This window comes from Bos indicus, chromosome 24, assembly GCF_029378745.1.
Source record: "Bos indicus isolate NIAB-ARS_2022 breed Sahiwal x Tharparkar chromosome 24, NIAB-ARS_B.indTharparkar_mat_pri_1.0, whole genome shotgun sequence".
Classification (NCBI taxonomy): Eukaryota; Metazoa; Chordata; class Mammalia; order Artiodactyla; family Bovidae; genus Bos; species Bos indicus.
This window is the reverse complement of record NC_091783.1, coordinates 43,574,783-43,602,314: the sequence shown is the minus strand read 5'-3', so window position 1 is coordinate 43,602,314 and position 27,532 is coordinate 43,574,783. Positions and strand designations below refer to the sequence as shown.

At 39.0% G+C, this 27,532-nt stretch overlaps 1 protein-coding gene across 12 annotated transcripts in view; it reads right to left on the bottom strand.

The window, feature by feature from the left end:
* The window catches only part of LOC109577800 (nucleoporin SEH1), a 96,896-nt gene that overhangs the window by 42,914 nt on the left and 26,450 nt on the right, over positions 1–27,532 (bottom strand). For 11 of the 12 annotated variants that reach the window (XR_011563666.1, XR_011563667.1, XM_070778538.1 and 8 more), the window contains 15 exons: positions 26,383–26,550; positions 25,170–25,295; positions 22,975–23,150; positions 20,973–21,022; positions 20,057–20,177; positions 18,470–18,618; positions 15,132–15,492; positions 14,560–14,703; positions 13,383–13,447; positions 12,603–12,812; positions 10,607–10,733; positions 9,365–9,483; positions 5,946–6,777; positions 5,718–5,844; positions 297–468 (listed from right to left, as the gene is read on the bottom strand). Coding sequence is in view for 10 of the 12 variants with exons in the window: in XM_070778538.1 (XP_070634639.1) it covers positions 297–468; positions 5,718–5,844; positions 5,946–6,777; positions 9,365–9,483; positions 10,607–10,733; positions 12,603–12,812; positions 13,383–13,447; positions 14,560–14,703; positions 15,132–15,492; positions 18,470–18,618; positions 20,057–20,177; positions 20,973–21,022; positions 22,975–23,150; positions 25,170–25,295; positions 26,383–26,550 (2,947 nt within the window). In the remaining 2 variants the exon portion in view is untranslated. The remainder of the gene's footprint in view (positions 1–296; positions 469–5,717; positions 5,845–5,945; positions 6,778–9,364; positions 9,484–10,606; positions 10,734–12,602; positions 12,813–13,382; positions 13,448–14,559; positions 14,704–15,131; positions 15,493–18,469; positions 18,619–20,056; positions 20,178–20,972; positions 21,023–22,974; positions 23,151–25,169; positions 25,296–26,382; positions 26,551–27,532) is intronic. The other variant, XM_070778541.1, reaches the window with a different exon arrangement.

Genomic DNA, 27,532 nt, shown 5'->3' with positions numbered 1-27,532 from the left:
AGCTGAGGCTGTCCGTTACCTCCTGAAGCTCCCACACTGCACTTCACTGCACAGCGTGTCTTCGTGTACTCCACCAGACTGAGAGCTTTTTGAGGGCAGACACTAAATATGTGTACCTGCAGTGCCAACCCAGCACAAGTAGCTGTCTGAGCAAAATATGTGGGCATGCACGCACGCGCACTTACTTTAAAGGAAAAAGAGAAACCAAAATTAGTCAGCCCTGAATTCAAGTCTGAGTCTTATAGCAGTAAGACTTCAGAGGTAAGTGTGAGTAAAGAAGTGACAGAAGTGCTTACCTTGCGGTCATCAAGGACACGACGTGAGGCCATGGAGGGACTAATGCTCTCCTGCTCAGACACGTACGTCAGCCTGCTGACACTGGCCTCTGGACACGTCAGCTGGGACAACTCCCTCTCACAGGGGCCCTTCTGTGGCTGAGCTGCTGAACCAAAAGACTCCAGGGCACACCTGGGAGAGAGAATACCTGTGTCTGGACTTGTCCACCCCTTCACTTAACATCATCTACATGGCAGAAAGCCCTTCCTGCTTGCCTACAACCCCATCAACCTTCACTTCTGTCTGTCCTAGTTGCCATATACAACTCAACCCTGGATTCATTCTTCTTACCCTTGATTACACCTTCTTACCCTTATCTAAATCTGTGAAGTATAGTCCCATTGAATGAAGTATCTGGTAAGCTACTAAAAAAAAAAGTCGTGGCAGTTTCATTAATAAATTCCATATAAAATCCCTTAACAGTGTTAGCTTTTCATTCAACAGTTAATGAAGACCTGATATAGACCAATAAACAGAGAACTCTGCAACTCCTGCCCCAAAGAGCAAAGCAAAAACAAGAATCTCGTGGATGAGTACACAGAAATGGGCAGAGCTGCACCATGGTGGGGAGATAAAGGGCCCAGCTCCTGGCTGATCATCAAGCAGGCACAACCAAACCCCTGTACTCAGGGGCTATACATCAAGAGATGAGTCCTGAGGAACATCACTATCACTACTAAAGCAGGGCATCTTATAGGAGAAGGAGGCTATGGCAGTTAGGGTACAGACATACAATAAAACACTGGGCAACTGTTTAAAATCATGCAGCTGAATACTACCAACTGGCTCAGAAAGATGTTCAGGATATATTAAGTTTAAAAAAAAAAGTAAGCAATAAATAGTAAGATCCCACATACACGTTCCACATTCCATCAATCCCCAGCACAGAGCCAGGCCAGCCTGACAGAGGAGGGACCAGGCTTCCTCTTGAGGAAGGGTAGGAGACACACTGGGTGGGAAACACCATCAAAGCTATCTTTGCAAACAGCTGCTGCACCCCTGCAAACTCCTCCACTTAGCTTCAAGTCCGTAATTAATTGGACTGAATTTTACTCCCCCCTCTTCTTTTTCCCCCACAAAGTCTGAATACTCAGGTGGGCAATGGATACAGAGAGAAAACCCTATTTTGAATTCTGGATTTTTACAAGGACCAAATCAAGACAGTACTGACCCAACACTAGTGAATCTCTAACCAATGCAAACAAAATACTAATCAACTTGCTTCAGGCCCACTTTAGCACTGAATCACACGCACCTGCGTGGGTTCTATATGCACATGCACACACATGTGCACAAACGCACACACAGTCATACTCACACAGACAACATGGGGTGGCAGGAAGAAGAGTTCTGGGTACTGTAGCGCATGCTGAGTCTAGCTCCTCTGGTCAAAAGGAACAGAAGCACTGAGGCTTTTATTACCTCAAGCAATGAGAACTGAACTGTAAGAACACACAGAAACAAAAGGAGAGCAATTCAGGATGCCAGACTGGTGCCAGCCACACAGAGACTCAAGGCAGCAATGTTCCTGCCAGAAGGTGAGTGGACACTAAAGACCAGCAGCAGAAGTGCTGGCAAGCAGCATGGTCAGCAGACAACGCACTCTCACCAGAAAGATGTGGCTGCTCAACAGATCAATGTTCTGACCGACATTTCACCGTGAATGTTAAGAAACTTAATGAATATGAGTTGGAAGAACAAGAAAAAAAAGACTAAAAACACGAAAGCCATTTTACAGTAAAAAAGTACAAGCAGGATTTCAATAAAAAGAAATGAATACAAAATGAATGTTCATACTGGCAGCCATGAAAAGCATAGTTGGTACAGCAGAAAATCAGTAATGCTGAGTAAACACTTGAACGGCTAGGCTACTCCATGATACAAGGAGAATGCAGAGATATGAAGATGAGGAGAAAGAAACAGGTGGGGATGCCCCGAAAGGCAGTCCCAGCTCTGGGCATCTCAGGAGGAACAGGTCACAGGAAACAGGAAATGAACTCTCCTCAGGGGAGAAGAGTAAACGCAGCCATGAAATTAAAAGACGTCTGCTCCTTGGAAGAAAAGCTATGACCAATCTAGACAGCATATTAAAAAGCAGAGACATTACTTTGCCAACAAAGTTCTGCCTAGTCACTATAGTTTTTCCAGCAGTCATGTATAGATGTGAGAGTTGGTCCATAAAGAAAGCTGAGCGCCGAAGAACTGATGTTTTTGAACCGTGGTGTTGAAGAAGATTCCTGAGAGTCCCTTGGCCTGCAAGGAGATCAAATCAGTCCATCCTAAAGGAAATCAATCCTGAATATTCATTGGAAGGACTGATGTTGAAGCTGAAGCTCCAATACTTTGGCCACCAGATGAGAAGAACTGACTCACAGGAAAAGACCCTGATACTGGGAAAGATTGAGGGCAGGAGAAGGGGACAGAGGATGAGATGGTTGGATGGTATCACTGACTCGATGGGACATGAGTTTGAGCAAGCTGCAGGAGTTGATGATGGACAGGGAAGCCTGGCATGCGGCAGTCCATGGGGTCGCAAAGAGTCACACACAACTGAGCAATGGAACTGAACTGAACAAAGGGAGAGACCACCATGCACAGGGAGCACCATCCAAGAAAAGCAACTACAAGACACAGACATGTACACTTACACTGATGACAGGAAAAGCACAGGCGCAACAGCAGGCAGATAAACTGGAGCCAGAAGTTCGGCCTTGGCAGGAAGGGCTGTCCTGCAGCAGAAAGGACAGGAGGACGTGGCATGCCCACCCGCAGAGCATGGCAGCAGCAAGGAGGACAAGTGACAGCAGAATGAACCTCAGAACCTGCTGTGACCACCTTCTTTCCCACCAAGCCTGCCATCTGGCCCTGGATGAGCGGTGGGGATGCAGGTGGCTGACCCTCAGAGAGGAGGAAGCTCACCAAACCCATGGCCACTTTAGAAAGGGCAACAATGCTGTTGTCAAAGTGTCTGACCACATGCCAAGTTCATGAGAAAATTTAGCATCTCCCTAAGGTATGTTTCCTACACTTAAAGAATGAGTGTATTTTCTTAGGCACACAAGATAAAAACAGGTGGGTCCAAGTGTAAGAGCAGCCAGCCCAGCATTTTGTCTCTGATCATGCAGTAAAGGGCACGGTGAAGGGAAAAAAATCATAATAAGTCTTTATATGGCACTTAGTTTTTATTAAATGCCTGTATATACAATTTAAAAATATAAAAACCATAGAAAATAAGATAATATTGGAAAATACACAGGAGTTAAGAAACAATAAAGAGAATACTGAAAGGAATCTAGAAAGCAGAAATGTGAAATGCAAACAAAATGAAAAAGAAATTAAGAAAGAAGCGTTACTATTGTGATGGAAAAGCTCTGTGTCTCGAACTGTGGAGGTGGTTACACACATTCACACCTGTGATAAAATGGCACAATTCTAGCCACACATCATGCCCAGTACAAGTTCCTGGTGGTGATTCCGTGCAAGAACTAGGGAAGCTGGGGAAGGACACAGGCTCTCTCTATACTAGCTTTGCAACTTCCTTTGGCTCTAACAAGTTCCTCAAAAAAGGGGGAAAAAAAAAAAAAAAAGGATTAAAGAGAAAATAAATGCAGAAGTCGAGCAAAATTTGGTCAGGACCAATATTTTAACAACTAAAATAATAATAATAATAATAATAAACCTTCCTGATAAAAGGAAGCTCGACTCCAAATACTAAAGGGGCACTGCATGACAAGGCGCTGCAAGGTGGCTGTGAAGTCAACACAGAGACACAGCCCAACGAAGTTACTAGACTCAAAAGATCTCATTAGGCTCGAAAGCATCTTTAGCATAAAGCTTACAAAAAAATCATGTCAATTGTGAGGCAAAAACTACTGCCATATAGAAAGTTTACTTTATTAAATGTAAGAATTCTTTCTTTGATGGCTTTATAAAAGATCTTTTATATGTTTCTTTAAGGAAAGATTTTAGTAAGCTGGAAATTTTACCTAAGCAGTGAAATTATCATGAATATTTGGTATTTTCAAACAAACTGAAATTACATTTGATATCCAAGTTTTACCTACTAAATGCTGCCCAAGCTGTTCCTGGATTTTATATATCTTGGGAAACAGTCTGGGTAAGCTGGAGCTAAGAATTCACAAGAGCAAAAAGTACAAGAGAGGAAAAACTTTCTAAAGACTAGAAACTGTACAATTCATGTCACAAAGGGCTATTCACTCTCTTTAATACATCCAGGGATCCAAGAAATGGAGACAAGAAAGACTAATAGTCCATGAAGGCAACAAACACAAATAAGTATTTGACATAAAACACAAAAAATGCTCATCATTTAAAGTTACACTGAAATAGTATTTTTTTCATCTATCAGACTGTTGACAATAAAAAGTTCAATAAGCGTTCTGTTGGTGAGGTTGTAGAAAAGCAGGCTCTTCCCTAAATTGCTGGTGGAAAACTAAACCAACACAACCTCTAGGGAGGGGTTGCACTGATTTAAATAGGAACATAAACAAATATACTCTTTGTCCCAACAATCATTTCTAAGAATTTATCCTGTAACACATCCACCTACACACCTATACATAAATACACATAGACACATCTGATAAAGCACTATATTTAAACTGTTCAAAGTTCCATGGAAACACACACATACATATATATGTGTAAACTTTTGAAGCAATGTTGACTTACATCATTTTTGAAAAATTAAAAAGTGTCTATAACTTGAAGATTAAGTTAATCTATAGACTGTGTTCAAACATGTAAAATATTAGCATTCTTATCCTAACCTTTGAAAAAGCACCTACCAAACTCATTAGTATTAAGAGCACAAACTAACACTGTTAAGATAAAAAAATAAATCCAAAATTAAGTTATTTAAAATGCTGATAAGAAACAGTGAATTGCATACCTTCATCACACACAGATATAAGAGCAAGTCAGTAAGATCCTTTTAGAAAACAGGTTGCCAATCTGGAAAGCCTGAAAATACTCTTATTCCTGACTTGGTAATTTTACTTCTGAGGAAATCAGTTACAACACAGAGAAAAATTTTATGAGGAAAGTTGTTATCTCAATATCATTAAAATGGCAAAAAAAAAAAAAATCCAGCATCCCCAATATCTACCAAAAGCACCAAATAAACCATGACAGATCCATTATGCAGTTTATAACATTAATTTTCTTTTAAATTATTGTAAGTGAAAACAGCAGAGTATGAAAATTTGCAAAGAAATATGGCTTGAAAGAAACTCACAAAATATAATTGTTAGGTCTGAATGATGAACCTATAGTGACTAGTTTTCTTTACATTTCATTCCAATTTTCCTATACTGAGCATGTATTTTTATTACAAAAAAAAAAAAAAATTAAGCACCTACCCTGATAAACTAGTTCCTGAAATTTCACTAGGAGAAGAATGACTCAGTGGAGAAGTGGAAGGTCTGAAGCTGTCCTCGCCGTTCTCCGAGCCTTGTCCACCGCGCTCAGGAGAGGGACTTTTCAAATCTATCAGAAAGATGTATTTTCCAATGAGGACACAGAAAAAAAAAACAAAACAAAACATTCCATGCAATTTCTTGAGTGTGACCAATTACTGTGACACTTACCAACACGTTTAGGTGAGATTATTGAATGGTTTTCAAAAGCCACGTGCTTTTCACTGTTACTTGTCTCACCAATGCACTCATTTTGCCTCTGGTAGTCTCTACTCTCCTGTAGGCCTTTACACTCTTCTGACAGCCAGAGAGATGCTACTCTGGGGTTCCCAATGACGGAGCAACTATCAGAGGCTGGAATGGGTACGGAGGCAGCTTTTTCACCATCACCAGAATCTGGGGATTTATGGTCAATGGAATGTGTCTTCACATCAACTGCTGTACCCTCTCTCTCGCCCACATTTGTAAGAACTGAATTTGAAGAGCTAATTGTTCTCAACGATGCCTGATCCACGCTGTCTCCACTTTCACCATAAAAACCGGCTGCAGTGCCTACCTCTGGCTCCCTTACGCTTATGCTAGTAGCACCCAGGTCCACCACATGGATGTTGTGTGTAGTCCGCTCTTTGGACAAAGATAAATCCCAAATACCAGACACACCAGCTCTTGAAAAGTTGTCCAGCCCACCTTCATACTGACTAATGTCTGTTTTCTTAAGGTATCTCTCCATATCAAATGTGCTGGATCCATTACTTTTTTCCAGATCATTAGGTAAGAAATGAGACACAGCAGAATAGTGCCTTTGTTTACCATCCTCCTGACAAGTCTTCTCTCGGGTTTTATTTGAAAGTGCTTTGATCATGGTGGCAAGCTGGAGAGGGTCAGCGCTCACTGACGCTTCCGCGATGGCAGAAGCAATGGTGCTTATCCTCAGCACAGAGTCACTCTCGCTGGGCAGCTCATCTGTATGTCTCTGAGGTTTGCTGCTGACAAGGAAAGTGTCCTAGAGATCAGAAAGTTCACATCAGTTCCATGCACATGCACATATTAGTTTAATCTTTATTTGTAAGTGCTACATAAGATCTAACAGCAGCAAGAAATTAATAGTATACCAGTTGAATCTCCCAATGAAAAAAAACAGCTGCTATCAACTTTAACTGCAGAGTACTAGTTTACTTACAAGGTCCGATCATCAGCTGTTCAAAAAACATCTTCTGGAGTTAAACGCTAAAACTGAATCAGAGAGTAACTGTAAACCAAAAAAATTAAACTACTGAAACTGAGAAGCCATTGAGTCACAGTGATTCCAAGTATATTCTTGGTAATTTCAGTCAACTATTGGAATTATTTATAAGCAAGACAGAAACAGAAGCCATGGGTAAAACAATGAAATGGAACCAACAACAAAGCAATATAAACCTATTTAATATTTTTTTAAATACTAATTAAGACTTCAGCCTCCAGGAATAGTAATGCAAACCAACTCTGGCTGAGAGTAATCAGAACAACACAGCATGTTCAAAAACAATTCTGAGAAGGTACTAGACAGCTAAAAAAATGGAATGAAAAATTATGGGGCCAAAATCCAAAAGAAGAGAGAATCCCAGAGGGGTGAGCCCAGTCCTGGGGATGCTATTACTCAGGGTCTCTGCTGCTTCAAGAGGGGTCTACATCAGGAAGCTTATGAAGCTAAGAAAATAATTTTTAAAAAAGAAGCTCAGAAAAGTGGCTCTTAAGGGAGTAAGAGTACAAAAATCAGGTTCAGAGTCTGACAATGATAAGGGAGAGGTGGTGATCACAGTGAACATCCACACTTTAGGACAAGACCACAGAGGGCTACACTCGAGGAGTAAAGGTGGCTTAGCTCTGAACAGCTCGATCCCAGGAACCAAATTAAAGCAACCTAAAACTGCTGGGGTTCCTCACTCAGAAGCAAGTAAAAATCCTGTCTGGAAGGTATCTCCCATGGACTCAAATATTTCACCAACTTTTCCTTTAAAAATCTACTCACAGTGCTCCAAGGTAATGCGTCCCACATTCCAGAAAAAGAGAACTGCAGAATGCAGACAATGGACTCTGAGTCTAAAACACATCTAAAACATCAAATCTAACAAAACCTAAAACATACTTAAGGAAATAAAAAGTAACATTAAGGGACTTCCCTGTGGTCCAGTGGCTACATTCCCAGGGCAGGGGGCCCATGCTTGATCCCTGGTTGGGGAACTAGATCCTGTGTGCTGCAACTAAAAAGATCCCATGTGCCATAACCAAATACATACATACATATTTAAGAAAAACAACAATGACACTGACAACTCAACAGAAGACGAGAAATTATCAAGAAAGAACTAAATGTAAATTCTATAATTAAAAAACACAATAACAAATCAAGAACCCAAAGGACAGGTTTCACAACTTAGACACAACTGAAAAAAGAATCAGACTTGGAAGAGAAGTCTGAAAAAAATAATTCAGAATGCAAGAGAAAGTAACAGAAAACACAACAGAACAGAAAAAATATAAAAGAAAAAAATACTCAAAGTTTAACATACTTGTTAACAAACATACACCAAACAAAAACACGTTTCAAGGATAAAGGTAAAATAAAGATATCTTCAGACTGACAAAACAGAGTATTCATTACCAGTAGTCCCTCACAAAACAAAATTGTAAGGGTATTCTTCATGCAAAAGAAAATTAATCTTAAATGGAAGGTCAGAGATACACATTGGTTGTATGTAATAATAGTAATCACCATCAACATCATCATAACCTCTTATGGGGTTTACAAAGAGAAATAAATATAAACAACAGGCAATTATAAGACTGGAATAAAGTAAACTGAATGTTTTATGATACTTTTAATGTTAAGGAAGAGATAGGGAAAACCAAAAAACCCCAACATGGACATGAATTTGAGCAAACTCTGGGAGACAGTGGATAGGGAAGCCTCATGTGCTACAGTCCATGGGGTCACAAAGAGTTGGACATGACTTAGTGACTTGAACAAAACAATAAGAAAATAGCCAACATACTTTTATTATAAAACTACACTATTTAACAGTGTCATACTGATATAAGAAAGATTTCAAATATCCATCAACAGTAGAGTAGATATATCGATGGCAGAATATTGATAGTAGAATACTATACAGCAATGAAAATTATCTACTATACTTATTATAGTTGAATCTTACAAACGTAAGTGAAAAAAAAAAGAAAAAATATATGCTACATACATGATTTCTTACATATAAAGTTCAAAAAGAGATGAACAGGTGACAGTGTTAGAGGTCAGACAGGAGGAAGCAGTCTTCAGAAGAGACAAAAACATGGCTCCTGGGCTGCTGACAATGTTCTCTTTCCTGACCTTGGGTGTACATGGGTATATAAGTTTTGATAACTCACTAAGTTTATGTTTTATAAACTCTTTTGTACATTTACTATACACTGATAATTTTTAAATGATACTTGTAATAAAATTGAGTAAAAAAAAAAGTTATGCATTTTTACATGTGACCTTATCTTGATCTTGTAAAGAATTATGAGAACATGGGTTTTAGCTCTCCCTCATGAAAGGCTTAAAATACCTCTGCTTTTCCTTTATTGGCAGTTAATGTCACATCATTTTCATCCACTTGTGAAATACTCTCCAGTTCTTCAGCCTGAAGTGTAACTGATCCTTCACTTAGCTGTGCCTTTAAATCTCCTGTAGAAAATATATAATACTCAATTTACATCCATAAACTATGTCACAGAGACAATCCATGCAATGAAGTGTGAGGTGAAAGTCGCCCAGTCATGTCCGACTCTTTGCAACCCCGTGGACTATACAGTCCATGGAATTCTCCAGACCAGAATACTGGAGTGGGTTGCTTTTCCCTTCTCCAGGGGATCCTCCCAACCAATAGATGGAACCCAGGTCTCCCACATTGCAAGCAGATTCTTTACCAGCTGAGCCACAAGGGAAGCCCAATCCATGGGTAATGACCACTAAATGTAATTGACAAGGAAGAAATCTTTATATACCAAATATCAGTCAGCCTCATAAAAACTGTTTAAATTTTCTTTGTCCTACAGTCACTAGGACAAAGAACCATATCATTGTTCATTTAGCTGGATTCTTCAAAGTCTAAATTTTGAAGAAGATTGTGGATTTTAATCTCTTCCTTGCAAAATACTGACAACTTCATTTAATACTTTCCACTTTGAAACATTTCATGAATATGCAAGTTGAATTTAAAAATGAGTAACTCTTTATAATAACAGAAAGTCAATACTATATACAGCCTCTTTATCCCACCACCCCACCCCACTCCCCAGCCTCTGGAATATAAGCTCTTTAAGGACTAAAGCACATTTTATACCATTTCATAATATAATACACTAGGCATTATATTAGCAAAAAGCAGCTGTATGATAATTGTATATTAATCATGGAAGTCTGGCTTTTAATTCTCAGAGATATTTATCATATTTATACTACCACGGCCCAAATCTGAAAACTCTTCTTTTAAAGTCTACCTAAATAATACATATAGTAAGTTATAATTCATTAACTCAGTAGTTTAACATGCCAAAATTAAGCCAGTCGATCACCTGAACAAATTATATTCCATTCACTTTTGTTTTTAACAGAAGGATTTAGGTGAATTTTGGCTGAGTTGTTTCAGCTTTAAACTGAAAAGGCAATGTGAAGTTGTATAAAAATCAAATCGGTAACTAATACTCAAAAAATTCAAATACTTTCTTCCTCATAAGAACATGATCACACAACCAATAATTTACAGGTTAAATGAAAAGTTTACTAAAAATTTCATTTAATCCATTACCTGAAAAAAGACCATGGTTAAGATCAGCCACTTCTTTTCCCAAATTACTTCTTGATAGGTCTGATTTTCTTATTAGGGCAATAGGTTCTCTTTTCTCTGGTGATCTAATAAAATAACCAAACGATGGCTACAAAATAAATATGTGAATTATTTTATGTTCAACTCCTCTGAGAAATCCTAGACTATTTTATCCTAATACTTGTAACCTAGTTAAATGGATTTCAACAAAGTAATTCTGATTTTCCATTTAAATGTAAGTTGCTAGAAATGAACATTACAAGTCTAGACAGGACATTTCCTTACTGCTAGCTATCTGTAATTATCAGAATGAATACTGCCAAATAATTTGCCCTTACTAAGAAATCCAAATGAAAACAACCCAGAAACGACACTGTTCCCTTGGCAATTATTATTGAGCACCTACTATCTGTTAGGCACTGTTAGTAATCATCAGTGACATATCAGTAAGAAAAAAGATAAAATTTTCTGCCTCCCTGGAACTTATAGTACTTAGAAGGGTATTTTATTTTACACAATAAATAGGTCCCTGAAAACCTGTATTAAGATTAGGCATGTTCCTACTGCCTTGGATGAGCACTCAGAAGGTCTGCGTTCAAGGACCTTGCTCAGGGGGAGGGAATTCCCCATCCAGCTTCTTTCCAGAGCTCTCACAGAACAGACCTGAAATGCAAATTCACTAAAGGCACTCAATTTTCAACTGATCTTCACTTGGGGATATCTTCCTTTGATCCAGCAACTTGAACCAAGCAACATTTCACAACTAACACAAAGTGATAGCTACATCTTTCTAGTCCCTGGTGTTTTGTCCAGCTGTTCAGAGAGGAACTGAGTTACTCTTCAATTTCTCTCATAATGTCAAAACCAATCGATCCAGGAAGAAATATCTGCCTAAGTATTTACTCTCATTTTTTAATTCACTGCACAGATAGTTCAAATTTTTCTGTAAATCAGCAGTGTTCTAACTCGCTGTTACACTCTCAATGAAGCTCAGGTTTAGCATACACTCACTATGACAGCACCAAGTCCCAACACGGAATTCTCCAGAGGCACTCCCACGCCCTAGACTCTTCTGTTTCCTACTGCCATCCTATTCCCCGACCTTCGTGGCACCTCCTATGTGGCTCAGTCTCTGCCCACTGATCCTCCTCTGGGGCTTAGGAGACTCCTGCCTCCAGCTCATCTCACATCTGGGCCTGAAAACTACTCCCTGCCTCCCTGTCCCAGTGAGATGCCCCCAACCCCTGCGAGGGCCCCTCATGACCTGGCCCTTGTCTACTTCCACCAGCCATCCGCCTGCTGCCCCACTCACAGGAGCTGTTTGCCTGCTCTCTGCTCCTCAAATGTGCCGCTCAAGCTCCACTTGGCACCTCCAGACCTTCACTGAGAACACACCACCTACTCCCCAAACTGTCAGGCACCAGCACAGCGCCCCTCCTCAGACACCACCCTGACCCTAGAGACGCACACAGCTTCCCCTCCTGCCTCATACAACTTACCACTACCACTGGCATTTAAAACTTTTTACACATACATCTTACTAAACCAAAACACTACTATATTTCAAAACATGTTTTTAGACCAGAGGTTTAAAAATTAATGAATCTCTGAATTCTTCCCACAACCAAAGACATAACAGCAACAAACATCAAGTACTTGACACATGTGAAGCTGTGCTGAACACCGTAGTGCACCAGCACAGTAACCCACAAACCCTGTAAGACAGTATTCCATCCCAGAAATCGGAAAATTAAGGCACAGAGGAGTTACATACATTGTTCCATGACACAGAACTAGTTAAAAGACAGAGGTAGGACTGGAGCAAGGGTACAACCACTAAAAATCGAAACCTTTTCCCACCATCCCACCACACCCCTATTGTCTCTGCTTTAAAGACACTATGATTTGGCTACACTGTCACTGCATTCAGTACATAAGGGCTGGTGCATTTACCACTCCCAATATACATGGTACTTACTCTTTTCACATTGTAACCACCACCAAGGCAACCGAGAGCTTCAGACCTTTGAGCAAAGAACTCCCCTAAAGACAGACGTAAGTAACTGGCATCATCTCTGTCCACATCTGACGCACTCAGTGATCTCCTCAGTAGACCACAGTTGACCGAAGTTCCCCATGATGTATCTCCAAGGGCAACAGACATGTTCTGGGCATCTATATTTTCTTCCTAGGAAGAAGTTATCATTTCATTTCTACAGCAAGCCTTCTGTTTTTCTAACACATAAAATACTAATTTAACTAAGGAAATTTAAGTACTTAAATTTTTTAAAAGTTTGGACAAATTCAAGCTTAAGCAGCTAAGAAATGTAATGAAGTCCAGAAGAAATTTTTAATACTTGAGTAACGTACAATACACATTGCTTTAATATACTGCTTAATCAAATACTGATTGTCATTGATACAAATCTTTAGAAAGGAATGTATCTTCAAATAAAAACAAATAGCACTACCTCAGTTTAAAACATGATTAAAAACTGGAAATATCTTTGAAACCTATTAAGGCAGTTTTAAGTGAATTAATAACCATTATTTCAGTAGGCCATTTATTTTTCAATTAATAATTAAGTATATGAAGGAAAAGGCAGAAACTATCTAAATATAAGGAATATCAAGATGTAATTCTATAGTATGTATCTATGTATTCTCACTATGTATTCTCAGAAAGAAATGAACATTTTACCTACATTTAAATACAAGAAAAATTCTGAACTGTTGTTAATGTCAATAAAATACAAACCTGCATAAACTGATGCTCTTTATTAAATTCTTCTTCATCTTGTGCAATCAAATCCAATGCATCAGCTTAAAAAAGAAGTTTACATAATTATATTATACTAATGTGCAATTAAATATTAGCATATAAATAAAACTTAGCTAATTAGGAAAATGAAATAGTAAAGAAATAAAACTGAAAGAAATATGTGAAAGCTTCCATCAATGAACTGATGACACATCTGCCTTAAGCACCTAAGAGTACATGGTTCTGCAACTTTTCGTAATGAACCCCCTACTGCAACTGATTTCATCAGGTACTAACTTGCCCTAACTTACTAACAGGGCTCTACAATGTAAGCTTTTTATAAGATTCACATTAATTTCAGCCTTGCAGATCTGGCACACGAGAGTTATAGCAGCTGCCCATGATATGCATGGAATTTCATCTGGAACCATCAGACTGCAAAGCCCCTCTATAAATTCATCACAGTATGAACTACCTATTCGTCCCAACACCCAGGATTGCCCCAGTTTTTGAAAGGCAAAATCCCACATCCCAGTAAACCCCACAGCCTGGGCAAACAGGGACCAGTGTCTGTTCCTCAACGTTTCAACTGAGCAACTCAGTTCACCTTAGGAAACCAATGGGCACACAGCCCTCCATCTCTAGGCCAAGGCCACAAGGCCAGGTGAGTGAGCAGAGGGCCAGGTGTAACACGATGGGGAAGGGGACAGACAGACTGGACAGTAAATGACCCTGCCTAAGGCATTAGAATTAACAAACCTGACCGAGGTTCCTAATGCTCTCATCCTCTGAGATCTCATTTATCTTTCTCGTCACTTTTCTCTCATTTCTACATTATGAACTTTTATTCTAAAATGGATTCGCTTTTGTAACTTCTATCAGAGTAGTTCTTTTGTTCAAGACAATTTATAAAGTGAGAAAGTAAAGCCTAAGGTGTACTAACTGCAACGCACAGGTGCCAAAGTGACTTGCTGTCCTCGATTAGGGAAGGCTTGGCTCAGTCCCAGTGATGAGCAATGATGGACGTGAGCCCCTGTTCCTAAAGAAACAAACGAGGAGCTAAGCACATCCTCCAAAAGGGATTTGATGTGGCCCACCAGGATGACAGACTAACCTCAGAAGACCGTCAGAAACAATGAAAACAGTTAAAAGCAGAGGCTACCAGAACACTTACAGCCAGATCGGAAGTCTTCACTCAGTTCATTACTGAGAGACACATTGAAATCTTGTTCTTTATCAAAAGGTGTGTAATAGGCGAGATCAGTGACCCATCTGCCCTCCTCATCCTGATAGACCACACTCTGTGGTGGGTCCGCTTCTAGAAAAGAGAATTCCAAACACATCCAATGACACACAACAAGCAAAATGATATGATATTCTTATATAATTTCATTTAGCTGACTTATCTTAGTTATCAATGGTATTGAAATCTGCCCAAAATTAGCAAACCCATTTCCCCAAAAGGAAAGCCTCTCTCTGATGGTGAAATCGCCAGCCTTAGTCCCAGTAAACTCCATCACAGAGGATGAGGGAGGAAGGAGAAGATGACAAACACTGACAAAGGCACTGTTCCACCAGATCTGTGAATAAGTACACCATTTTTAAATCCACAGAACATGTATATACTTTAATACGAAAGATTACACAAGTTCCACTTGGAAATACAGTATATTCAAAATGTGTATAAGTATTTTATATATTTCTTATTTTTATTTAAAAAGAAAAAAGAAACAAAGGCCCACTCACGGTCCTTGGTCTTTCCAACCAACTCGTAACATTCACAGGTTTGCCTTTCACTGGTGGGTGACCACGGAGCATCAGTGGAATTAAATGCATTGTCACTAACAGGCTTCAAAGATGCTACATCCACATTTGTTTGAATGGACACTTGAGGCATTTCAGTGTCTAAAAATCTATCCACAGGCAAAACAGTTTCTGAGTCTGACGTCAAATGCTTATTTTGATGAGGAGACACTTCCTCTAGCTTTAGAGAATCCATCAAATCAAAATCATCTTTACTGGCATTTGTGTCGTTAAAGTCAACGGGGTTAAGTTTTGTATTAGGAGTCCTAAGAGACTTCACCAGAACTTCTGCTCTTCCACTTTCCTTTAAAAAGTAAATAATAGACCAGAAATAAGTTTTGTTTTTCATAACTTCTTTCAAAAAAAAAAAAAAGTCACTCAGATGACATGAAATATTTATTCTAGAAAGGAACGGACTACACAGTATTCTTCTAGACTGTATGTGAACCAGTCGTAAAGAATTTACCAAATCAATGGCAAATATACACCAACAGACTTGGATACCAAAAGTATGGCCAAGGTGCTCACTATAGTTCAGGATTTTTAGAAGTGTAACTCTTGTAACTACCTTCCTACCCTATCTAAAAGGATAGGAAGCCCATCAGTGTGGCTAGACTCAAAGAATTAATATGATTAACAGACTTTGAAAACATAAATGAATCACATTTAATAGGAGTAAAATAGCAAATACAACAAATGACCATCAGGAGTCCAAGAACAATTGCATTAGACACAGATTAAGCCATGGCCTCGAAAACACACTCTCCAACAGTCCTTCCCAAATGGCACTCCACACTCTTTCCTAGAATAATAGCTGCTGAAAGGGAATTGTGTGCCCACAACACTCTTCTCAGATATTCAGCCACTGCTAACTATCAAGTGCCAGCGAAGCCTTTAATAGGCTTCTCTGCTATGAGATGTTTAACAATAAAAACAGCTTCACAGATAAGGCTTTTCAAAGTCAGAATACTACACAGAGATAGTTCTATATAAAAGATAAGATACTGACTTTGAAATATGGTCATATATTTAAATTCTAGTGAAATCACTTATTAACTTGGTGATTTTCCAACAATTTTTTATACAAAAAATAAACAATCTCCACTTTATCTCAAAATAAACTCCAAATGACTTAAAGATTTAGATGTAAAAGCAATAGGAGAAAATACAGATAGACAGTTTTATATTCTTCAGTGAATAATAACCTCTTAGTGGAACACTTTTGTGGGTTAAACTCTGTCTCTTTGAAAAGATGTGTCCAAGTCTTATGCCCAGGTGGTACCTGCAAACTGTGGCCTTATTCAGAAATAGGGTCTTTGCAAATGCAACTAAGCTGAAGATCTTGAGACGAGAACATCCTGAAATTGGGGTGGGCCTTAAACCCCACAAGCGGTGTCCTTACAAGAGAAAGGAGGAGGAGACCTCAGAGGGAACAGAAAGACAGGGACAGGCCATGTGAAGATGGAGCAGGCAGTGGAGCGATGTGGCCATGAACTAAGGACACCAGGCCCACAGAGGCTGCAAGAGGCAGGAAGGAGACTGGGGGGCACTTGGCCCTGTCAACATTTTAGAACTGTGAGCAAGTAAATTTCTGTTGTTTGAAGTTACAAAACTTTGGTAATCTGTTCTGGCAGCCCTAGGAAACTATCATAAACACCTGAAAAACTACCAAAAGCCTGAAATATAAGAGGACCAAGAAAGGGAGACCCAGTGAGGTCATAGGAGAAGCTGCCATCTCCAAGGAGAGAAGCCACAGGAGCCCACCCTGCTCACACCTGGATCCGGACTCCCCACCTCCAGAACTGTGAGGAGATATGCATCTGTTGTTCAAGTCAAAAAAAAAAAAAAAAAGTGCACAATGATCAAAGTATCTCAACATAGGAAGTTTAAAAAAGCAAGTTAAAATATGAATATTCCAATGGGGGGAGGGCGGAGAGACAAAGGAGACAAAGAACTGACATTTAAAACTATTTTTCATATAGAATACTAGCAAAGATGAAAAAGAACCAGAACGCAGGAAACCAGCTGTCTCCTCCACAAAGCACCTGAAAACAATGCTGAAGAAAGAATGCTCTTCAGGCTAACAGGGCAAAGTTACCACCTATGGGACTGTGACTGACAGTGGCATGCAGAGGAGGACAGGACGGCACAGGGAGGAAACCTGGAGCAAAGCCACTGGTTGGCAACCCATTCCAGGTCAGGGCTTCTAATGGAGCAGAGCAACCCCTCATTGCAACTGAAAGTCACTAGTTAAAAAAAAACAACAACAACAAAGGCAGGGGGTCATTACAGCTCCTCTGACAGCTTGTACACCTAAACACAAAAACAGAGGTCTCTGTACTTGGACACTGTAACCCAGCAAAACTTGAGAGTAAGGAAATGTGAGACAGGAAAAAAAATAAAAGCAATCCAAAGGTCTCTCAGGAGACAGGGTTTCAGGAGGATGCAAAGAAAGAACACGAAATCCCACAGACCACCTCCTGATAACAAAGGAGGAGGAGGAATCGAACACCACATTCATCAAGATGGTCAAAGAGCACCACCAACAGGAAACAAATGGAACGACAGGCCTTTCCTGAGGATGTAATCCAAGTGCACAACACTGCCCTCTATGTTTCAATTGTTCACACAGCGGGTATGTTTAATCAGGAGGGGAAAGCAGTCACATATATCTAGCATATGGATCATTTTACAAAACAACAGGACTAAACTTTACAAAAAGTTTAATGACATGAAAGACATCCATGTCACGGCAACCAAATACAAGTGTGACCCCCGATCAAAGCCTGGATCTAAAACCAAAGAAATAAAAGGACATCTGTAGACAGTGGATAAATGTGAACATAGACTATGTATTCATTTAAATCACATCAAAGTTACATTAGGCAAATAAAAATTGGGATTATGTAGGAAAATGTCCTCATTCACAGGAAGTAAACACTGAAGTGTTAGGGTAAAATATCTGCACCTTTCAAATGACTCAGTAAAAAAACTACTTTTTGGAAGGACAAAGAAAACACAAAGATGGCAAAAATGTTCACAACTGGTTGACCTGGACAGGAGTATACAGACATTCAGTGCATCACTCTTTTAATTTTTCTGCAGGTGAGGGAAAGGTAAGAAGCAGCAGGAAAGAACAGGAAGGGCATTTCTCATCAGTTTGTATCTGGGAAAATAAAGCCCAAGGAAATCCAACAGAAGTTTTATGTTAATTTTCTAATGAGTCCAGTAATAATTTTCTAATGTCAAATTTCTGAAAAACCATAAAGACTGGAAAATACCTGACTAGGATCACTTGTAGGTAACTTAAAATAATTTTCTGGAGGTTCCTGTCCTTCTAGGTCTTCATACATCATTCCTGGAATCGCCAGTTGCTCAAAATAAGCCTCCAAATGATCATCATAAAACTCTTCATCATCAATATCATCATCTATCAGTAAAATGGAGGAAAAGTAATCAATAAGGTTGATAAACCATTTACATCAACAGTCCATGTGATTCTGTCTAAACATCTGACATGAAAAAAACCATAGTTTTCATCTATAAATCACTAAAAGCACTCTAATATTTAACCAAACTAAATACTTAACCTTCATTGAGAAGACAACACAGAAGCAGCCACCACCAAACATCGGAAGTTAGGATACGGCAAGTGTGGCCATGGGAAAAGCGCCGTTTATTCAGAAAGCAGTGTGGCAAATGAGCAACTATCAACAAAGGACAGATGAGCCTGCCACAGGAGAAATAAAACTAAATCCCAGTGAATTAATGGTTAATGCTAATATGAAACCTCAAACAGTATCTGATCTTAAAAATGAACAACAAAAAAAAGATGTAACAAAGCTGAGTACTGATATGATAAACAATTAACTTCCATTAAACCCAGAAAGTTACAAACAGACAAATAAAACAACAGTGGCACTGCTTCTCAATGTTCTACACACAGCCTGGCAAGGGCAGGATAAAACTACAACTGTCAACCACCTGTAACAGTATTGTGAGCCTTTTCAAGAGGGTAATTTTCCTACTGCCTCTGAGAATCTAGCATACTAAAATAAGAACCTGTATAAATTCAGGTCAACAATTCCTCATCTACAATTTCATAATCTAAAAGTATTTTTAAAATTTTAGCAGCAAAACCCATTTTGATTTTACAGTCTCAATTTATCCCACTTAGCCCACCAGCATGGCCTCCAAAGCCATGGATAATTTGGTCTCTGCCTACTTTCTGGGTTTATTCCCAAGTTCATCTTCACATAGGTGCTATAAACCTGCCACACAAAAGCACTGGCTACTCTCCAAATGTCTCTATGCCCCCACCTTAGGGTCTCTGCTAAAGCCGTTCCTTCCTATTAAATGTACATTTATTCCAGTGTCTATGTTAAGGCCTATCAGAGGCCTCCTTTCTCAAAGAGGAAAAATGACCTTTCCTTTCACTGAAGCCTCACAGACACATTCCTCAGTCAGAATTAACTTGTCACCCTCCTATGACCCCCACACAGTTTGTATCATTGAGACACACTTCACACAGAGGGGAGCCATGCATCTCTTTGCCCACTTGGCAGGACCTTCAGAGTGCAGGGGCAAAATATTTCATTGAACCCCAATGTCTTAGCATAGTGCTTCATCTGTTTATACGGTAATGATTCTCAACAGAGAGATGAGAGAGTAAGCCTATCAGGAGTGCTATAAAGAAAAAAAAAGTTAACTCCCATCGCTTAATGGAAGTGGCCATTTGAGTGCTGGTGGATAAGCGGTAAAGAAGGCAGAGAAACAGCTGCACAATCACTACGGCAACGAGGTGGCAGAAACAAACGGAGCGACAAGCTCAGGACGAGGAAAAGATGAGCCAAGTTTCGTGACGCTACCAGAAGAATCTTCCAAGCTGGCAAGTGATATCAGTTTCTCGTTTTCTAGGAAACTAGTAAGGCTTAAGTCACTGTTTGGATTCCTCTTTTCAAAATGTTTTCCCACGTCAGGAACACCAATCTGTAAGAAATAAAACAAAGTGAGAAATAAAATTCAATTATTTTACAAAAATAATGTTAAAAAAATTCTTACAAAAGTAAAATAAAAATTGCATTTCCTTTTTGTAAGATTTTAAAGTATTTTGTTTACATTTATAAGCATCTGTCCTTCAAGGAGTCGGTCTCTTTTCAATTCAGGGGGGCACGTGATATGGTTCAGTCACATCTCTATATCTGTATACATACACACACTGATGCCCAGAGGCATGCACACAAAGAAGCAGATGTAAGGTCCAGAGGCTCACAGAATGAAGTTTTACCCCAACCCACCACCTGGTACAGTGATTTACAGAGGGGAGGACGGACCCAAGTGAGCTCATTAAAACTGAGATTTTTTGTTAGTTTTTTAACTCTACACTGAAAGAAAGATGACGCTCTTCTTTTTGGTCATGAAATGTTAAAAGTGTACACTCAGGTTGCCTACAAACAAATTCATCCTCCCTACCATTCAACAGATGATAGAGTGCCAGCTCTGTGCTGGGGACTCAGAATGCAATAAACCAAACAAAGCAGAACCCTCACCCCATAGAGCCAGTACTCCAGAGGATCCGGCATGGAACCAGGCAGAGCAGCGGTGCAGACAGCCCTGGAGACTCAGGGAGTCCCAGGCCAGCCCTATTCCCCACTTCCTGGTTATTTATAGCAGTTCACAAGTAGAAGACTTCTACCTAATATTAACGGTACTCAGCATTCATACTTGTGAAACAGGAACTTTTACTCTCCTAACAAAAGAAATTGGTAGCATATAAAAGATTACCTTATTCTCTTTATTCATCCAGGATTGTGAACAAAAATCAATAGGTGAGTCTGTTAAGAAAACAAAAACAAAAACTGACATACCAAGGTATTTTATCAATACCTAACAACTCTCAAAAATATTAATAGCAAATTAACAAACTAAACAATTTTCCCCTTTAAATAGAATAGAGCACTTTTAAATGATAGTATAGAAGCCCATTACTGGCAGTTAAATTTTAAAACGTTAAATTAAAAATGGTAGAAAAGGGAAACACATGTACACCTGTGGCAGATTCATTTTGATATATGGCAAAACCAATACAATATTGTAAAGTTAAATAAAATTAAATTAAAAAAAATGTTAGAAAAGCTTAAAAAATTATACACATACCAAAAACACCTGAATAGGAATCTGATTAAGTCTTTAAAGCTAACTTCTGCTTTACAGAGGACGTGGGAAAGACAGAATCAAGGAGAATGACACCGTGAGTGAGCAAACAGTAGGACAGCTCCAAGAGGACAGGCCTAAAGACACCACAGCAAATGAAGCAAAACACAATGGACCCTTCCACGGACCCCAATTCAAGCAACTCAACCGAGATAATCAGTAAAATATGGACCAGGGTACCATATGCATCAATAATAGCACGGTGGTTATCCAGGAAAATGTTCATATTTTAGAGATGCAAACTAGTATACATAGGAATAAAATGATGTCTGGACTTCTTAAGTATCAGAGGAAAAGGTAATTAAAAACAGAAAAGATGAAGCAAGTGTGACAAAACTTTATACTATCAAACTGTGAGAGAGGTACATGGGGAGGTTTTTTTTTTTTTTTTTTTAACGGATATAAAACTTTAACCCTTTTAAAGTATATAATTCAATGATTTTTAATACATTTACAAAGTTGCACAACCGTTATCACTAACTGCACAATGTTTTCATCACATCAGAAAGAAATGCTGTGCCCACTAACAGTCACTCCTCCTTCTCCCTGTCCCCCAGACTCTAGCAACCACTAATTTCTCTGTCTAGTGGATCTGCCTATCTGTACCAACAGATAAACTGACTTGTAGTATATGGCCTTCTGAGTCTGTTCTCTTTCACTCAGATGCTTTCAAGGGTCTTCCTATTATAGCACATACCAGTACTTCACTCAGTTTTAAAGCTGAATAATACTTTACTGAACAGACACACTACATCTTATTTATCCATACATTAGCTGATGGTTATCTGCATTGTCTCCACTTTTTAGCTACAGTGACTAGTCAAGTTATGGACACTCAGGTATATGAGTTTTTTGTAGATACACACTGTCACTTCTTTTGGGTGTATGTCTAGGACTAGACTCGCTGGGTTGTGTGGTGATGCTATGTTTCATGTTTTGAGGAACTGTCAAAACTATCTTCCACAGCCACACCACTTTACTTCCTAATGAGCAATGTGGTTTCCACAAGAAAGGAGACTTCAGCTTAATCAAAAAGGACAATGAAGAAGAGACTGATTAAGAGATCTTCTCTTACAAAAGTATTACATTAATAAGTAAATGCCAAATCAAAGCATTTTTATAGTATCATAATTTAAGATAAATATTGGTCCAAAGCCAGAAAAACAAGAAAGGAAATTAAAACTGTGTGATATCACTTATATGTGGAATCTAAAAAAATACAACAAACCAATGAATATAACAAAATAGAAGCAGATTCACAGAAACAGAAAATAAACTAGTGGTTACCAGTAAGGAGAGAGAAGGGGGAGGGGAATTATAGGAGCAGGGGATTAAAAGGAACAAATTAGTAGGTCTAAAATAAACTACAAAAACATACTGTACATCATGGGGAATATAGCCAACATTTTATAATAATTATAAATGAAGTATAAGCTTTAAAAATAATGGATCACTATATTATACACCTATAACTTATGTAACTGTACATCAACTACATTTCAATTTAAAAAGATATTTTTAAAAAGGAAATTAAAACACACACATTAAGAAATAATTTCTCCCAGTGGCATACCTTGCTCTTGCCCCAGGGGTGAGGCTCTGTGGGAAGGACCCTGATTCAGGAAGGGCTCTGCAGCTCTGGCCTGCTCCTCTTCTGCTCTTGCTCCATCACTCGGAAAAGCGGACTCTCTGAGGACAGCATCTGACAAACACTGATTTTCTGTCTGGTTCTTTTTCTTAGCGAGAGAACTTTTAAATTAGGGAACAAAATAATAATGAAATATTAGTTACCTTGCATATATCTATAATACCCATTAATCAGTTATTTCGCAAAAAGTAGACACAGTGGAAAAAAAACATTTCTGGACCCAGCCATGTCTGAGGGACTACACCATCATTTTGGCCCAATAATGCACATCTACCAAAACCAAATACACTGTTACTCTGCCTCTCAAGTGATAAAGTGAGGGGTTGTTTTTTTTTTTTCCTTCTTTCCCAGATCTGTGAATCTATCACATCTAGAGGAAAGCTCAGCTTTTTAAAAAACAAGACAGACTTAAAGGATATTGGGGTATTTGCCAAATAGCTACTTCTCTGAATTACAAATGCTTTTAAGTCATACTTCTGTCCCTGCCACTGTTCTTATCCCTGTCTTCCTTCTGCCTCTGTTGTTTCCTATACGGATGAAAAGGTTCTTCCTTAAAGGCAATTTTCACCCAACCTACTAAAAAAGTTCCTGGTTCTCTCACCATTCCCCATGGCCATTTCACCAGCAAAAGGAGGGGAGGAATGGAACTTCAGGAAAAAGTTGCTACTATAACAAATTCATCATGTGACAAATGGGTACCCAGGGCCAGGCCATGATGAATGAAAATAAAATAGTTTTTTCATCAATTCCAAGTTCTAACCCTCTATCCTAGTTTCTCCACCTTTTTATTACAGCTGCAGTAGATAGCTGAATCAAAAAACAAACAACCTGATTAAAAAATGGGCAGAAGAACTGAATAGACATTGTCCCAAAGACATACAGATGGCCAACAGGTACATGAAAGATGCTCAACACTGATGATCATCACCAGGGAAATGCAACTCAAAACCACAAAGTGGTAAGGCCCTTAAACGTGTCAGAACAGCTAGCTTCAAAAAAGACAACAAACAGCAAGTGAAGAGAATGTGGAGAAAAGAGAACCCTCCTACACTGCTGTGGGACTGTAAACTGGTACAGCCACTGTGGAGAACAGCATGAAGGCTCCTCAAAGAGATGACCAGTCCAAGTTCGATGCATGAAGCCGGGCACCCGAGGCCAGTGCTCCTGGACAACCCAGGGAGGGGAGGTAGGTGGGAGGGTGTTTAGGATGGGTGGGGAACACATGTATACCTGTGGCTGATTCATGTTGATGTATGGCAAAAACCATCACGGTATTGTGAAGTAATTATCCTTCAATTTAAATTAATCGATTTTAAAAAATTACTATATGATCCAGAAATTTCACTCTTGGGTATTTATGCACAGAAAATAAAAACACTAACTGGAAAAATACATGCACCCCTATGTTCACTACAGCACTATTTACAATATCCAAGATATGAAAGCAACCTAAGTGCCCATCGACAGATAAATGGACAAAGAAAATGTAGTTGTGTGTAGTACTCGGCCATAAAAATGAAATCTTTTGATAAAGCAAATCTAGAATGAATATACAGAGTTAACAATTTTTATAAAGTATTTATGCATGTGTGCTAAGTCATTTCAGTTGTGCCCAACTCTCTGCGACTCTATGGACTTTAACCCACCAGGCTCCTTCCTCTGGACATGGGGATTCTCCAGGCAAGAATACTGGAGTGGGTTGCCACGCCTTTCCTCCAAGGGATCTTCTCGACCCAGGTATCGAAACCATGTCTCCTGCGGCTCCTGCACTGCAGGTGGATTCTTTGCCGCTGAGTCACCGGGAAAGCCCCTTGTACATGTATATGTGCATAGAAAATCGTCCAGATTAAATAAAAAGATAATCAACATCTATTTTCTAGTTAGTAGGTTGACAGGTATTTGCTGTCTTTCTTACAACTGCCTGTATTTTATGATTTTTTCCCAATGAGCATGTATTACTCTTAGAAAAAAATTTTGAAAGACTAAATATGTTATTAATATCATATAAAGAAAACGGCTAAAGATTCTTAGAATTGATTAGAGACACAATGACCATCTTCCATCAGACCGAGTGAGACTCGCTCTTAACACAGTGAAAGCAAGATGAAGTAAGAACTCACTCATCATCCGAGAAGACAAGCCGTAACCTCTCTCTCGGCTCATCTTCACTCTGGCTACTGGGCGATGTCTCCGATGGAACTGAAAACTTCCCTTCCACTAAGTAAGAGGTCTGGACATCAGAATACCTGCACACAAAAATTTTGTTGCAATTGTTAATAATTAAATTACACATATTTAAAATTCACACGACATAGGACTGTGTGACTATAAAATCAATCGCCAGGGGTAAAAACAGGTCCCACAGGGTTGAAAACCATCACCATACCTGAAAAGCACTGAAAACCTGTGTAGCAGCAGCAGAACATATATTTTCAACAAGAAACTCATGGAAATCGTAAAGCTAAAAGTTTTTAGAGAGTTAATCCAACCCCTCCATTCCAAAGGTAAAGATAATGCTCCATACAGAATGTTTAGGTTGGGCAGAAGATGGGAAAGAGGCTAGAGGTTTTTTTTTTTAATTAAAGATTTCTCTGTAGCATGCAAAGCCTTTTTTAAAAAAAAAATATTTATTTTAGTTGTACTGGGTCTTTGCTGCTACAGGGGCTTTGCTCTAGTTGCAGCAAGCAGGAACTACTCTCTCGTTGTGGTGCACCAGCTTCTCACTGAGGTGGCTTCTCTTGTGGAGCACAGGCTCTAAGGGCATGCAGGCTTCAGCAACTGAAGTGTGTGGACTCAGTAGTTGCAGATCTCAGGCTCTGAGCACAGGCTCAATAGTTGTGGTACACAGGCTTAGCTACTCCGTGGCATGCCAGATCTTCCTAGATCAGGGATTGAACCTGTGTCTCCTGCATTGGCAGGCATATTCTTTATCACTGAGCCACCAGGAATACCCAGAAGTTAGATTTTTAAGCCCAGACAAAGTCACACATTACACAAAATGGGTGAACTATACACATCACATTTGGGGATGTAACTCAAATCACCAGCTACCAAGGGGCTGAACTAATACAAAGCCAAAACACCATGAACAGAAAAACCACTGGTAGGTCAAACAGTCACCAGTCCTCAATTCCAAACCTACCCATCCACCACTGATAAGGTGAAGGAATAGGAAAGAGGGTTTTATCTTCTATGTTGACTTTACATAAATGGTCATCTCCCTCAGATAAAGCAAAAGCTCAAGCTTGACTGAGAAATTTCACAGAACTATCAATATATCAAAGACTTTAAGGACCTGTAAAAAAAAAAATCATCTGTTAAAACAATTCGTACCTGTTTTCAGAGCTGGATCTATTTCTAGCAAGTGTGGAAACAGCAACAGGCAAGCCAAGATTTGAAGAAAGAGTGACATTTTCCAGAATCCCACTATTACCAAGTAATGAACTGGTTAAAAAGCTTGGAAATGACTCCTCGGCTATACCTCGAAAATCTTCCATCTCACTGCAACAATAAAAGTATTCTTATATATCAAATATTACTATAAAAGTTTTCAAATGATTAAGAAGTCTCATAAATCTTAGAAAACTGATAAAATTCTTTTTTTGGAACAGCACTAAGGGGATACTATAGCTGAGAATATAAACCTCAAACTATGTTCTTACAATTAACAAAACAATGAGATACAACAGCTTAATTACTCTTGAATTTTGAATTTACTAATAAAGAATCAAAGAAGACATGACATCAATGGCACATACAGATGATTTCAGGACATTACTTAAAAGTATACCAGTTGAATACATATCCTAACACGGAACAGAAAAAACAGAACTAGCAAAATCTAGCCCCTGAATTCAGAGATTAAGGATGAGTAAACGGTTTAAAAAGTGAGTCTCTCCAAAGAAAAATGTTCAAGTTTATAAAGTATATCTGGCACATGGACAAGACAGAAACGGTAAAAGTGGCACACAAAGGCTAGGTCTGGGGAACCCTGGCACACCCTGTACTGATGGAGAACCTCCACTGCACGCTGGCCACGGGCTCCATGGATCTTGACCGCAGTACTCAGGAGATGTCACTTAATTTCAAAAATATTTCAGAGTGCTTCTCATGTAAGGGTTGTGAAGAAAATAATTAAATCAGGAAAAACAAAATGAGAGGATACTGGCCTTATACTTTGAGGAATGAGAAGGACTTTCATAGGCAAAGTATGAAATAAGGGAGCTTTTAAAAAAGACAAACATAAGCAGTGGTGGGAGAGATTTAAGATTTATTGCATACCCACTACCTTAACTCACTTATCCTCAATTTACTAAAAAAACAAACTCAGAGACTAAACTAGCTAAATTTATCTAAGGTTGTGCAATTAGTAAGATTCATGCCCAGGACTAATTCCAAACTGTTCTAAACACTAAGTGTATGGTGACCATAAGAGATGCTCCACTGTATTCAGGCAACAGGTAAGCAAAACCATGGAGCAGGT